Source organism: Heloderma suspectum, chromosome 1 (assembly GCF_057233095.1).
Source record: "Heloderma suspectum isolate Gila_16-S chromosome 1, 16-S_ref, whole genome shotgun sequence".
NCBI classification, from domain to species: Eukaryota; Metazoa; Chordata; class Lepidosauria; order Squamata; family Helodermatidae; genus Heloderma; species Heloderma suspectum.
In genome coordinates this window covers 52,981,333-52,997,294 of record NC_139458.1, presented here as the reverse complement: position 1 = coordinate 52,997,294, position 15,962 = coordinate 52,981,333, and the positions used below count along the sequence as shown (strand labels likewise).

The 15,962-nt window shown below is 41.2% G+C and overlaps 1 protein-coding gene across 4 annotated transcripts in view; it reads right to left on the bottom strand.

Annotated features, from left to right (window-relative positions):
- SLC25A21 (solute carrier family 25 member 21) overlaps positions 1–15,962 on the bottom strand; it is a 438,251-nt gene that overhangs the window by 42,901 nt on the left and 379,388 nt on the right. For all 4 annotated transcript variants that reach the window (XM_084843384.1, XM_084843391.1, XM_084843370.1 and 1 more), the window contains one exon: positions 32–98. In XM_084843384.1, the coding sequence (XP_084699510.1) occupies positions 32–98 (67 nt within the window). The remainder of the gene's footprint in view (positions 1–31; positions 99–15,962) is intronic.

The following is a 15,962-nucleotide window of genomic DNA, read 5'->3' as shown; positions in this document are numbered from 1 at the left end:
TTTTTGCAAGGGAGAAAAGAGAATGACTTACCTTTACTGCCCTTTTGGGTGTTTCAGCCAAGATTGGAGGGAGTATGCCTTTGTAGAAACCAAACAATCTATTGAAGGAAGGAAGAAAGACACACACCAAAAAAAAAGAAAGAAAAAAGTTACCCAGGTATGTATGAACATTAGCCAAGTGGTAATTCTGTTTTCTTTTCAGAATGAAACAACTAATCTCAAGGCATGCTTAATTATTCAGAACAACCCTTATTGTCAACAATGAAGTTCTGTTTTCATACGCATTATATAACAATTGCTCCAGTCCTTACATTACTTATCCTGAGGTAATGCCACTGACTTCAACAGGACTAAACTGGAATAAATGCTTTGAGGACTGTGCCCCAAATCTGACTTTACACCACTGAAACAATAAGCCTTAGGTAGTTGGGATTATTTTTCATGCAGAGAAGGGAGGAACTGTTTTTGTGACGGAGGAAAGAGGTTATTCATTCACTGTTTGCTATCTAAGAAGGCAGACTTCAGACAGACACTATTTAGATAAAAGAAAATGCTAAAAAACACACACCCAACAACTGAAAAATGAAAGGTATATGTTTGAAGCGTGGGCAATGGCTCCTTGAAAACTTGATTCAGAAACAGCTAGTTGACAATCTAATTTTACTATTAGGTTTGTGCATATTTTCCTTAAACAAATCCAGTACAGTTCTGTATGACAAGTCAAGGGAATGTGGGCTTTTGTTTTAAATTTGAGTAGTATTACATTCTCCTTATGTGGCCCTTTGCCACCATTTTGTGACTGGCGTGGCTTTAGGAATTACATGTGGCTTGAATAGATGTTATTTAAAGAAAAAAAATGAAAGCAGATGGTAAAAGTAAGTAAGCTGGCAGTGAAGCAGTTATTACAAATGCAGCAGATACAGCTCATCACCTGCCTTACTGAAAATCAGCTGACAGGAATTTCCATGGGGTTGGATCCAGACTTCCCTTTTCATTAACAAGGGCTTCTTCCACTTGCGGAAGTGACTGAGGTCCAGCAGACATTCCCCGCTGGAATGTGTGGAGATTTCCACTGATTCCCATTTGCATCTTCAGACCCAGCATCACTTCCCACACTGTTTTGGAGGGTCCCCCAACCCTCTGGAGCATTTTTTTTCAGGGGACTGCAGGGAGAAGGATGAATTGGCAAAAATCACCTCCTGCCCTTCCTCCAATGAGAGCATTCTGTGAGAGGGACCCCACCCACAGGAAGTCTGGATCCAAACCTGAAGGCCACATGACGTGTTGTCAGTAACGGATGCTAGCTTTTTTCAGAGGGTAGCCATGTTAATTGCAGCAAAAGTCTCATGGCACCTTAAAGATTAACAAATTTAGTCTGACATAAGCTTTCATGGACTATAGCCCACTTCGCCAAATGTATCAAGTATTATGGAGTGTTTCAGGTTTAGATATACACATATGTGTATATATGTGTGTGGGGGGTGGGGGGTGGAACTGTAGACAGTGAGGTCAGAAGGAAATTATATACAGAAAGTACTGACACTGACAATCAGTGGTCATTCACAGTGCAGTTGTTGCAGGATGGTAGGTTGTGTAACCCACATCTGACCTGTCTTGTCTGTACCTCAAACATCTATGAATTGATCCTATGTTAAGCATGGTTCAACTTGAAGTCTACCTGTGCACCCCAAAACACAGACCAACTTAGTGCAGATGGAAACAGGGCAAAGAAAATGTGCATTCGATCTAGGAATGTGGCAAATAGCAGACAGCACATGCTCTGTGAGCAATGAAAAACAAAAATGCTGAAATATAATCAAGATATCTGGCTATGAAGATGTGTATTCCATACAGTACCTGACAGAGCACTTCTCCCAACCTGAACCTACCTGGATGGCACAATCAACATCAGAGGTGTTCCTCCGAGTGACTCCTGTGAGAGAGGCTTGGATGGTGGCAACAAGGGAGAGGGCCTTCTCAATGCTGGCCCCCTGATTAGTTTCCCCACTGAGATCCGCCCGGCACCAACACTGTAATCTTTTTGTTGCTAGGTTAAGATTGTCCTCTGCTCCCAGGCATTTGATGGCATTTATGTCAGTCGTGTTTTTCAGGCCCATTATCTTATTGTAAATATTTTAGCTACTTAAATTGTTTTAAATTTTGTATGTTACAGATTTTATATTATGTTTGTATTATCTTGTATTGGATGTGTATTTTTGTGAACTGCCCAGAGAGATTTGACTGTTGGGCATTATAGAAATGTATCGTCATCATCGTCATCATCATTTCTGTAGAGGCAGCCTTCTCAGGAGGTAAGCTGGGTCATCTGCCTCCAGCAGTAGATTTTGGCTTTCAGAAAATATTTAGTCTTTCAGTTCTTTTGGAGTGCACATGAGCGAGTGTGAGAAGACCACCACACAAACTTATTGTCAATTTTAGAACATTTTATTTCATTTTATGGTGTTGTAGATCAACGTTTCATTATTGATATTTATGCAGAAATGAATAATAGACAAGTCTCCTATCAACAAAACAAGAGCCAGACCTCTTATTCATGAATGGTTGATGACAGAGCCAGAAATGAATCTGAATCTGTGACAGAGAAAGAACTGAATTCCGGTGATGACAGTGGAGGCTGGTGGCTCCAATGTCAGTGTGGTTGTAAATCTGCTCCGGGTTTCAGTTAGAAACAGTCAGAACTCTAAAGGAGCTATCCAAGGTGCTTTCTATCTGCACCTTGCATAGCTCCTTTAGAGTTCTGACTGGTTCTGACTGAAGCCTGGAGCGCATTCACCTCCCCACTGATGTCAGAGCCACAAGCCTTCACTGGGTGATGATGATCCTGATTGTTACAGGATTCATCTTTATTGGCCATAATTTGTGTGAGAGGGCACTCATGTAGTTGGGCTTTCCTATTCCTTCTCCTAACTGGCATTCACCTGAAAACCCTCTTGTGAGGCTTAGGGGACCCTCAAGAAAGGCCTGGGGGCTGCAGTGGATAGAGGGAATGAGAGAAAATCAGGCAGAGGCAGTTTGTGTGAGCTCTGGATCAAAGCCGTTATTTTTTGGTAAGATGTGATTTATAAACAGTTCTGTATTAAGACACTACATTTCTTTATCAAGTGAGCATCTATTTTTGGTGGTCTGTTGCTTTTCTCTAAGCTACTCTTCAGGTAGCCACCTAACTCCTTCATAATTTAGATTCTCCCTGCCCAGCCATTTTTCTTTCCTTTTGTTCCACATTTAGTGGATTTAGAGTGCCATTCAAGGGTTAAATCCAATATTTTGCCAGCGGATTTCTGCTTGTGTGACAGGACTTCTGTGTAGGACACGGAATAATGGGCTCAAGTTACAGGAAGCCAGATTCCAGCTGAACATCAGGAAAAACTTCCTGACTGTTAGAGCAATACGACAATGGAACGTAGGGAGGTGGTGGGCTCTCCCACACTGGAGGCATTCAAGTCGAGGCTGGACAGCTATCTGTCAGGGATGTTCTGACTTGGATTCCTGCATTGAGCAGGGGGTTGGACTCGATGGCCTTGTAGGCCCCTTCCAACCCTACTATTCTATGGTTCTATGACTTCCCCATACCCTCCTCCCTCCTCTGCCCCCCAAATCTGATCCGGTGGGTCCCCCAATCCCCCAGAGCAGATTCAGGGGTGCATGGGGGCTTGAAGGGGGAGGGGAAAGTCTCCATTGAAGAAAAAAGGTAGCAGATCTTAAAGAATATATGTACACACACACACACACACACACTTATGACCAATTTATATTTAATAAAACTATCATGGTAATGACTGAGATGCAGATAGTTCTATGGGTCCCATGACAAATTCTAGGATAGTTTGTTTTATAGTTCCCTTAATTTTTGTTGTTCCAGGACTAGCATAACAGCATCACCCATATACACAAGAGTGCCAAATTTTCAGTACCAAAGAGGAGAAAAGTGTCACCACATCTCTACTTTTTAGCAAAATGGAAAGAGTTAACAGCTACAACTTTAACTGAAGCCCAGTTCAAATGCATTATTTTGTTTCAGCATTAAGCATCTAAATGAACATCACCATTCAATTGTGTTCTGGGCAACCGCCCAAATTCGTCTTTGCAATAGTTGATTTTGAAACATTACAGTCAATCATATCTTCCCAATTTGTTCTTCTTTAAGGCTTTAGGCATCCTTCTGGTTTCCATTTCTTGTTTGGAAGCCTTGAGTCATCCATTTTGGCAACATGTCCAACCCAAATCAGTTATTTTCTCCAAATTATATTGAAATTGGGATCTTGCTTAGTTTGTTGTTTTCCTCCCCTGTCTCTCACATAATTTTCCCTTTAAGGATCAAATGCAAAGCTGATTGAAGGCATGCATATAATATCCTCTTTCTTCAGTTGCTGTCAAATCCAAGTCTGTTACCCACATAGTTCTGTAATTGAAACAATGACAGAAAGTACCTTTAGGGCCCTGTTCACTTGCTTTGCATGAATCAGGGGTTCACATAATTTAGATGAGTTACAGAGCTCTGCTAGAGAAGATGCACAGGATATTCAGTGTGAAATGCACAATATTACTGGCATTCAGAAGGCCTTCTCAGTTAGGCAAACTGGAGGTAAGTGTTCTTAAAAGTACATATCCCAATATAGGCCAAAGTGCATAACTGAGCAAATCAGAGGAATACTTCCACTGAAAACTGAATAGAAGCACCCCCATTCATTTATTTTTTAATACACTGAGGCCAGACAACTTTTTTTTTTGGGGGGGGGAGTGCTTTAGTTTGTGTATGTTTCTTCCTCTTCTTTGTACTATTATTGCTGTATTGTAAATAGGTCCACAAAAGATATTCTTTCTCTCTTTCTCGCTCTCTCTCTCTCTCAAAAACAAAACAAAAAAAAACCCTCCTACCCAACAACACTCAGATAATCATTTGTAGCAGATTAACAGACTGAAAGGAAAAAGAAGCAACTCTAGATATTAATATTAATATTATTATTACTGTAATATTATTGTGATACCTTTTATTAGGACCAGCTAAAACATTGGCTTTGTTCATTTGGCTAGATGTTCAGTAACATAAAAAAGGATTACTTTGGCTGAAAAGGTATTCTACTGTTGCTTTGGGGTTTTTTTTTTTAAATAGATGAGCATCACAAATAATAGTAGTAATAATAATTTTAAAAATTCTTCCTACTACTACAAGTGTACTAACTGCTTTACCTTGGGCATTGGAAAGAGGATTTGGGGAAAGTTATTGGATGGATTATCTAATTTAACTTTAACAGATGTTAAAAGCATTCATATACAAGGGAAACCAATAGATCACTGCCAGTATATAATATCAAGGAATATGAGAAAGCACCCTTGAGTCCCTCTTTGATCTGTACTTTTAATATTTGCAACATCAGTAACTAAAACCATAATCAAATGGCTACACTTAATTTCACTGACACAACTGACATGCTTTTTATCATACTACCCAAAACGCTCCACATCCAGTGAAACACATGTCCATTTGGGTCCAATGGCTGGAAGGCACAGGCCATTCCATAGGTGACAGTAGGTACACCCTGGTTACATTTCTTACATTCACATAGCGGACCACAGCCTACATAAATCACATGTTATTTACAGTAAAAAGTATTGAGTTTGCTGTATGTGTTTTCATTCAATTTCAGTTTTTACTAGCTGTATGTAAGCCAAGCTGGAGTATGTATGAACTTACATATCTTCATTTTAGAAATATATAAGCAAAGGGATTATAGTGAAAATGAATGTAATCCAAACTGCAACACTCCGAACACAGCTCTATATTTAGCTGCAAAACTTTAAAATAAAGTATACAAAATACATCTTCTTCAGAAGTTAAATCAAGCACAGTTGAACACAGACCTAATGTTTGAAGGTTCAGATCTTCTGCTGATGGGATGTTCAAAAACCACCAGCTATAATACACTGAACTGGGCAGATTCAATATTGTCCGCCATCCTACATCAGTCCAGGAAGCTTTGAAGTACATTCCAGCTCATGATCTAGAGCTGATATGCATTTTCTCCCCAAAATTCAGTGCAAAATTCTACTCTGCTCAATTTTTATGTTGAATATTTTGCAGGTATTCTGTGACTGTTCAGATTTACCAAACATACTTGATTTCAGTATGATACTGATTTCAGTGTTTGATATTTGACAGCCTCTGATTGCACACATGCAATAACATTTAGTATTTTGACGCTATTTTATAGCTGATATGCAATGGCATTAGAATTTGACAGAACATGAGAGTAAACAGCTTATGAGATTTCATATTTAATGTGTGCCAAATCTGCAGAACTTACCAACAAACTCATTTCATTTGAATTTCAAATGTTAAAGTAAAATTTCACATTCAAAATGCAAATTTCAATTTTGTATTCAAAATCTTACATTCAGTATTTGAGTGGCAAAGTTGGCAAAGTTGCCAAACATCAAACACCATTAAATATTCATTACAGGTCTTCTGTGACCCTAGAACATGAATTGAAGTTGCGCTCAGCAAAAGAAGGCTGACATTTTAAATAATATTCATGCCACCATCTGCCCATTAGAAGAAAAAGTGCCCCAAATATAGACACACAGGGCAATCCTAAAGAGAAAGAAACATATACTGTGCAACAAAAAGCCCATCCAAGAATGAGAGAATGTTAATGAAATATATTTTTAGACTACTCTTGTAGATTCCAGCATAGATCTGGCTCAGGAACCACTAGGTTGGCCAAAAAACTGATGAATAATCAGCATCAATCTAATTTATTCAGAATGACAGTCATCACCATATTTACAGCATATGGGTCAGATTAAGTAGTAGTTGTGCGCCATCTTCCATGTGACTTTGTTATTCTTGCAGAGAATCGAGCCTCTCTTCCACAGTTATTAATCACCCCTCAATCTCTTGCTCAAAATCCTTGCTAATTTTTGGCTGCATGTTCCGTTCATGACACACCTATAAATAGAATCAGCAAGAGAAGGAAAGATGAGAAAGCTGTCCGTCAGCAACAGAAAGCGAAACTAAGCATACAAACGAAAAATCTAATCTTATTCACTCTACATGCAGCTTTTGTTATATACTGAAGTATTTTTTTTTATAAAGTCTAGGGGGAAGATGGCTCGTATGACCTCAATTGTGTACTTTGCAGCATTCCCAGAGTATTCATTAGTGGTTCAGAAATCCACATCTTGTTCTGAATTTTAGTTTAGAGATTTGTTTTTGCTTCCTTGCTCTTTTAACTTAAGAAAATAAAATAGCAGTGAATGCACTGTGCACTTGGGGGCAGATAAATATTTAAGTAAATACAGTTAAGGCTCAAAGCAGCTACAAAATAAACAACTATTTTAGGATTTCTACCCTGGATCAGTCATCAGTAGGACTGAACTCTGTCATTTTAGTCTGCTGTGAATTAGGGTGGCCACTTATGCATTACCAAAACAAGAGGAAATGCATCACCAAAACCAAGGACAAAACAGGACACAGATTTGCATACATTTATAAATCATTATTATAATATAAATGGAAATACGATTTCACCATAGTGGGGAAGACTGTGAGCAGGTGCCCTGTGTCTGCTGTCCAGGTGGTAACTATTGATAGGCAACTTCAGGGTCCCTGCTTTCCCTTCTTAAGGTTCCTTACATTTTAACCAGACTAGGAATGGACGGCCCCTCAAACAGAAGACATCTTCAAAGAGAGGACGGTCCTCTGGCATCCCTTCAAATAGAAGACTATCCTCAGTAAAAGAGCACATGGCCCCACTACTGGGAATGCTACAGGCCACCTTGTGACTAAGTATTTGGGCATATCAGCAGGCTTGGAAACCGTTCATTAGAATTTGCTACCACAAGACGTAGTGATGGTCACCAATATGGATGGCTTTAAAAGGAGGTTGGACAAAGTCCTGTAACAATGGCTACTAATGCTGATGGCTATGTGCTACCTCCAGTATCAGAGGCAGTATGCCTAAACACTCCAGTTGCTGGGGAACATGGGCAGGAGGGTGGTGTTGCGCTCGTGTCCTGCTTCTGGGTTCCTGGTCGACAGATGGTTGGCCACTGTGTGAACAGAATGCTGGACTAGATGGACCCTTGGGTCTGATCCAGCATGGCTCCTTTTATGTTCTTATGTTGTATATATGTATATATGTGTGTGTGTGTATGTATGTATGTATATATATATATATACACACACACACACACACACACACACATATATATATACATACATACATACATACTGGTCTCCTTTGTTAGGACAGGAGATTAAGACAGAATAGAACCTGACAGCTGAGGGGTGGAGTTAGGGAGGTCAGAGAAATATGAAACAGAGTCAAAGTACTTCAGATTTCTATGAATTCTGCAGTGAACTGGTTTCTCCCAAGACGCACAGATTCCGTGGACTTGTGTATTTTTTTTTATTTTCTGGAATGGTATGCAAATTTAGTTGTATGAAAGTTACTGGTAAATATGCCCATACATTCACTATTTCTTAATAAAAACTCAATGCCAGTGAGTGGACAACAGAACAAAAGACGTCTGACAATCCATGAAACATACACGAAATGGATTAAACAAAATCCATACATCCCTAGATGGCACTTGAAGGGACCTCTCATGCCACGGCAGAATCTGATAGATGAGGGTTGAGGTCTAAGTAAAACCTGAGGTTGTGGATGGAGCTTGGCAGAATCTGGAGTTTGCTAGTTTTTCAGACCCATCCCACCACTAGTATTAATTAACTGACAGAACCAGGTTTCCATGGTTAGACCAATAAGAATGCAATCCTATCCTCTTTGGCTGGTTGTCTGAGAAGGGTTAGGTGGGATGGAGGTCCCCCTCTGCTGGAAGACAGGAGCTCCACCAGACAGGAGCCTCCCATCCATTGCAGAACCACACAGTTGGCTTCAGCCTGATGATCCATAGGTCTCCATTCCTTCAATGTTTATGCATTGGGCATGGACATCTACAAAGGGTTGTCTACATGTGAGTAGCTGAACATACATAGGTGCTTATTGTGATCTGGAGGGCATCAGTTTGGGGAGGGATGACTTAGATCACCTGCTGTGTCTTTCTCTGGATACTTTTCTTGGCCAAAGTGAAGTTTGCATCCACAACGATTATTTATTTATTTATTTATTAGATTTATATTCCACCTTTCCATCAAAAATAGTGATCAAGGTGACTAACAATAATAAACAACAGATAAAATACTAAAAATAATCCATAAAAATACTTGAATTAAAAACCAATCAATTAAAAAGAAGTAAAGATCGCTCAAAACCTATTTTAGCAAACATCAGCTTGAAAACCAAAAACCTGCCTGAATAAATATGTTTTTGCCTGCTGCTGGAAGAACAGCACAGATGAAGCTAGCCAAACCATCCTTGGCAGGGAGTTCCAGAATGGGTTCAGCAACAGAGAAAGAGCAAGGCCTTCTCAGTGGTAGCCTCCCATCTGTTGGATGCTCTGTCCCTTGAGATACAGACTGTTGGCTTTCTTCTGGCTTTCAGAAATGTGTGAATCTTTTTGTTTCACTAGGCCACTGGGCTTGAAGATTTATACTACTGTATATGTATTTTAGCATTTGTATGGCATTTTATGTGATATTTGTATGTTATTTTATTATTTTTATCTGCCTTATGGACTGAAAATTGGGAGGAAAAGTGAAATATGTTTTTAATAAAAATAAGTACTACTATTTAAGAAACAACTGGAAATACATTCATTGAGGTGTTTGTACTGTGCCACCTTTCTAAATTCACACACCCTAGGACACACACCTATTTGGCTTTTCTATAATCGTCCCTTTGTTTGCAGTAGGAAAAACTTAACGAGCATGCCAAAACAACTTTGCCTAAAGCTTCTAAAAGAGAGGGGAAAAATCTCATTATGTTGCAGATTATCAAAACTAGCTGAATGTTCAGGATAGGGTTTTAGCTGTCTTAAACACTGGGACAAAAATTAGGGAAGGATTCTTTTGAGCCTTTTGCTAACAGAACTGCCCTTTGCACAACAGGTACAACAGGAAGCAGTCACTGATTAAATATTGCACCACACCTAAATCTATTTAAGTTGAGGAATGTAAGAAAATGCATTGGGACCTTTTGTTGAGTGTTAAGGACATGGAAGGATTTTGTCCTTTTCTCTGACGTCACAAAAGGCAAACCTTTGCAATTGTATGCTGAGTGTATGTATATATCAGTATTAGACAGCTAAGCAGTAGACATGTTATGATGACTCAATGATACAGAACTTAGCTATTTTGTATCATCACAAAAGAACAGATTAAGAAAACTTTTCAATGAAGGCTAATAGCTTTCACTGGGTGAAATCTAAGCTCGTACGAGTGGACTTCCAGGACTTTCTCCTCCTCACCTCCCTCCCCCACACCTCATATCTGTTCTGGAGGGTTCCCTGAACCTCTGGAGAAAATTTTGAACATGTGTGGGGTGCTGCAGGGGGTAGGGGGAAATCTCCCCCCTTCTGCTGACAGAAGCTGTTTGTTGGCTAGAGAGGCTAATTGGGTATAACCCAGTGGAAGTATGTATGGTCTCTTGCATCACTATATCCACATACACGCACTATGGAAAGTTGATGGTTAAATGTATTCCCTCCCTCTTCCCACCTGCTTCTTAAATTGAAAATCCAAAAGATAGGAAAGACCATTATGTGTATAGCCATTCTGACTGCCTTACACAGTGCACAATTTTAAGTGCACCACACAATAATGGAGTTTGCAAACACTTCTGGGGACACAAAATTTTTCTTTTGCAATTATTGTTGCCTGCATTTTAGATTAGCTAAAATCCCCAAATTTGCAGTTGAAACCAGTTTCCTCAATTTCTAAATACAACGCACTTGTAGGCAAATATAACTGCAGGTGCAAGATGCTGTCTGAAATGATTTGCACGTTGAAAAACAACGGCATAAAGCATTTACATGTCTGACAGGATCATCTTGTTCCATTTTTCTTGCTTCCAAGCTCACATATCCCTTATATTTGCTGATATCTAAATTATCTCTTAACTTAAAACCTCAACTCTCACCCCCACTCTGGTCACATTCCATGTAAACTTTGGAATACAGTGTGAAGTTTGAGCACCTCTTCAATATTACACTTTCCCTACATAGAAAAACTATGAAAACTGTGTAGATTCACGGAAAAAGCATGAAAATATATGGTGGTTGTACATGTTGTTTCATGAAGCCCTATTCATGTGGAAATGGGACTATGCTGCTTGTCCTACCTAATGATGTGCACTCTATTGGCTCCACCCCTTCACCATCCATGTGTCCAGCACCTAACATGAGTACCTGAATATATGCAAGTACTCCATAATACCAGGAGCCCCAGCTGTGCAGGAGTCCCGGACATACAGAGTGCCTATGCATGTTCAGCTACTCCCATGCAGATACTCCTTTGTAGATGTCTATGCTCAGTGTGCAAATATTGAAGGGATGGGGTCCTATGCATCATCAGGGTAGAGCCATCTGTGTGGTTCTTCTTCATGCAATAGCCTAGATATAGACAACATGTGAACAGAACTTGAGTGTACTAGAAAACTGCAATTGGCTGTGATTTGCTAACACAAGTTCACTGTGTATATGCACAGTGAAACAGAATGCATGCCTGACAATTTATGCATGATTTTCATCTTTCTTCCTACATGGATTTCCTACACTTTTCTGTGTAGGAAAAGTGTAATGTTTGAAGAGGCCCTTAAGGACTTGACACGTCACCCATAAGCATGTACTGAATGGGTGCATAAAGTCTGAAAGGCATGGCAGTTAACAGTTGTGGAGTAGAAGGCTATGATTTTGCATATCTTGCAGAGGTATTAATTTTCATTGGCAGCAAATCCCACAAATACATTAATGCTGATGACACCAGATGACGTTCTTCTGAAAGTCCAGTCTGTTCATGCATATGTTCCTCTGAACAGTTTTCAGTATGGAATGTGTTTTCAGCTAAGAAGATGATTAGGATATACGGGAGCAGTGGTGCAGCTAGGACTGAACTTGAGGGCCCGTACAACCCAGCCCCCCGCCCAAATGACCACTCAGAAAGTGGCCAGCCCCTGGGCCATCAATGGACATGTCAGAGCTCATCAGAGCCTATGCTAGCTGCTGTAGCATCCTTTCTTCTTATTTTTATATACATTTAATAGTCAGGGAGCCAGCCGTCCAGGCATATACATGGTTACAGAATATTTCTTATCTATATCTATCTATCTGGGTTGGCAAAGAGTTTTGTTTGCTCTAATATATAGTCAGGGCCAGAAATATTGGAACAAGGATAACTGTTTTGGCAGTTGGCCTCTGTACACCACCACAATGAAGTTGAAAGGAAACACACCCAGATGGGAGTGAAGTCAGGACTTTCAGCTGTAATTCAAGGAGTCTGACAAAAAAAGTGGAACACTAACCATTCAGGAAGTACAGCCAGTGGCATACACACACACCCATCGTTGGTGGCTCATAAGTAATGGAACGAATGGCTGACAAGCAGCTGCATGGCCAGGTGTGGCCTGTTTCCTGGGTACCCCATGACCAATCAAGCAGATGAAAGGCCTGGAGGTGGTTCTGAGTGTTACATTTGCATTTGGTAGCTGTTCACTGGAACTCCCAACATGAGGTCCAAAGAGGTGTCCATGAGAGTGAAGGAGGCCATCATTAGGCTGAGGAAACAAAATAGACCAGAGAGATGGCAAAAACATTGAGAGTGGCCAGTACAACAGTTTGGAACATCCTGAAAAAGGAATTAACTGGCAAGTTCAGCAACAGCAAAAGGCCTGGAAGACCACAGAAGACAACTAAAGTGGATGACCACAGAATGCTGCTCATGGTGAAGAGGAACCCTTTCACAACATCTAGCCAGGTCAAGAATGCTCTTGAGGAGGTAGGCATGTCATTGTCAACATCTACAGTCAAGAGACAGCTTTATGAATGTAAATACAGAGGCTTCACAACAAGGTGCAAACCAATGGTAATGCTCAAGAACCAAAAGGCCAGATTAGCCTTTGCCAGCAAACACCTAAAAAAGCCTGCCCAGTTCTGGAATAAGAGTCTTTGGACTGATGAAACCAAGATTACCTTGTACCAGAATGATGGGAAGAGAAAAGTATGGCGAAGGAAAGGAACAGCTCATGATCCAAAGCATACCACATCATCTGTCACACATGGTGGAGGCAGTGTTATGGCATGGGCATGTATGGCTGCCAATGGAACCGGGTCACTGGTGTTTATTGATGACCTGACTGCTGATAAAAGCAGCAAGATGAATTCTGAAGTGTATAGAGCTATACTTTCTGCTCAGATTCAGCCAAATGCTGCCAAACTGATAGGATGCCTCTTCATATTGCAGATGGATAATGACCCAATGAGGATGAGATGGCTAGATAGCATCTCTGATGCAATGAATATGAACTTAAGCACACTCTGGGAGATAGCAGAGGACAGGAAGGCCTGGCATGCTATGGTCCATGGGGTCACGAAGAGTCGGACACGACTGAACGACTGAACGACAACAATGACCCAAAACATACAGCAAAAGCTACCCAAGAGTTTCTCAAGGTAAAGAAGTGGGATGTTCTTCAATGGCCAAGTCAGTCACCTGATCTCAACCCAATAGAGCATGCTTTTCACTTACTGAAGACAAGACTGAAGGCAGAAAGACACACAAACAAGCAGCAGCTGAAGGCAGCTGCAGTAAAGGCCTGGCAAAGCATCTTGAGGGAGGAAACTCAGCATTTGGTCATGTCCGTGGGTTCCAGACTTCAGGCAGTCATTGACTGCAAAGGATTTTCATCCAGGTATTAAAGGCAATCCTTAAGTTTGAAATGATGTTGGTTTGTTCCATTACTTATGAGCCACCAACGATGGGTGTGTGTGTGTATGCCACTGGCTGTACTTCCTGAATGGTTAGTGCCCTACTTTTGTCAAACCCCTTGAATTACAGCTGAAAGTCCTGACTTCGCCCCCATCTTGGTGTGTTTCCTTTCAACTTCAATGTGGTGGTGTACAGAGGCCAACTGCCAAAACAGTTATCCTTGTTCCAATATTTCTGGCCCTGACTGTATGAGATGGAATGGAAAGTTGGGGCAGTGGGAGAGAAATGTAACTTGTGTGCTTCACAAGTGAAGTAATACATATGGCTAGCTAAAGCCCCCCCCCCCCGCCATAAATGTCATGTTCCTTTGTCCTCCCCCTTTGCAATCAACATGCTCCAGGATACCAGGCTTCAGGCTCACTACTTTATTAGTTAGTGACTAGCTTCTTTACAAATGCAAATTCTAGGAAACTCTCAGGCTACAAAGGAAACAGCTACTCCACACAATTACGAATCTCAACAAAGGAGTGGAAGTGGAAGTTAGAGAAGTTGCCAGCAGACTGAACAAGAACTTCTCAGCCAGACTAGCTTAGGGGGGATGCCCCTCCCTTACGGTGGCTCCCGCTTACCTAGGCTATCACGCATAGCCAACCTGGTGCAGCATCTGAGCTCCATCTCTAACTTTTCCTGCTGCACTCTGCGACGGACCCTAGCATCCCTCAAGTCATACCCCTCACTCTCCTCTTCCCCTGAAATCTGGGATCTCATGGAGGAGGAAAGGGGGGCCCTTCAGGCTGAACCATCTGTGACTCAAGGTCTTGGGAAGAAGGCTTTGCCATATCACTAGGGAGGGAGTCTCCCCCTGTTCTGGCTGTTCCCATTCTGAATCTGAGCTGCTAGATATCTCCACATGCTCAGACTCATTCCTGACATCAAGGTCATTAAGTCCAGAGACTAAAATTATCATCCCTTGTTGAAGAAGCCTTCTTTGGACCTGTCTGTTTGTGCGAGCTATTGTCCTGTCCCACTTCTACCTTTTCTATCAAAAATCCTGGAAAGAGTGGTCCTCTCTGTTGGCACCTTATCTAGATCTTCATAATTTTATTGCCCCTTCTCAGTCAGGGTTTTAGGTTGGTCACTCAACAGAGACAGCATTATCTTGTGTCTTGAATGATGTCCTTGTGGCCAAGTCCCAACATTGTAAATTGGTGCTAGTGCTGCTGGATCTTTCAGCAGCATTTGATACTTGGGACCACGGGATACTCTTGGCTCAATTGGCATCTCTGGGCATTGTGGACATTGGTCTTTCCTGGTTTACTTCTTTTTTGTCAAATCATTCTTTTTCAGTTTCTTTTTCTGGCACTGTTTCAGATCCTTTTTTGTTCACAGTTGAGGTGCCTCAAGGGTCCATCCTTCAACTTCTTTTTTCTCTATATACCCTTCCCTTGGGCTCCTTTATTCCTGATTGTGGTTTTCAGCATCATACGTATGCCGATGATACTCAGGTTCACCAGTCCTTTGACCAGCTTGGGGAGAGAGAGCGGGCATCGGTGGGAGATTGCTTGCTACAGATTTCTTCATGGATGTCTGCCCACCACCTCAAGTTGAACATGGACAAAACTGAAATTTTGATTTTCCACCCTGGTCATCCTTCTCTTTTTCTGTCCTTACCTCCCCTTTGCCTTAAAGCATTTAGCTTGTCCCAGTCCCCATTGCCAGGGTCCTAGGGGTCCTGGTTGATGATTGTCTCTTGCTGTGCTCCTTTATTGAGAACACAGTGAGGACTTGTAATTTCTACTTAATGAATACCTGCCGGATCCGCAGGTTCCTGTCTCAGACGACTGCAGACATTCTGGTTTGGGCCTTAGAAGTTTTATGTCTAGCCTATTGCAATAGTCTTCTAGCAGGCCTTCTTCTTTCCTCTCTCCATCCTTTAATCCTGGTTCAGAACAATGATGTTAGGACTGTTCTGGACCTTCCCTGTTTTGTTCATATCACCTGTTATCATAGGGCCTTGCACTGGCTTCCATTGAAGGCCAGGGCCCTTTACAAGATTTTGGTCCTGGCCTTTAAGGCCCTAAGGTTGCATTACCCAACCTATCTATCCTCTCTTTTGTCC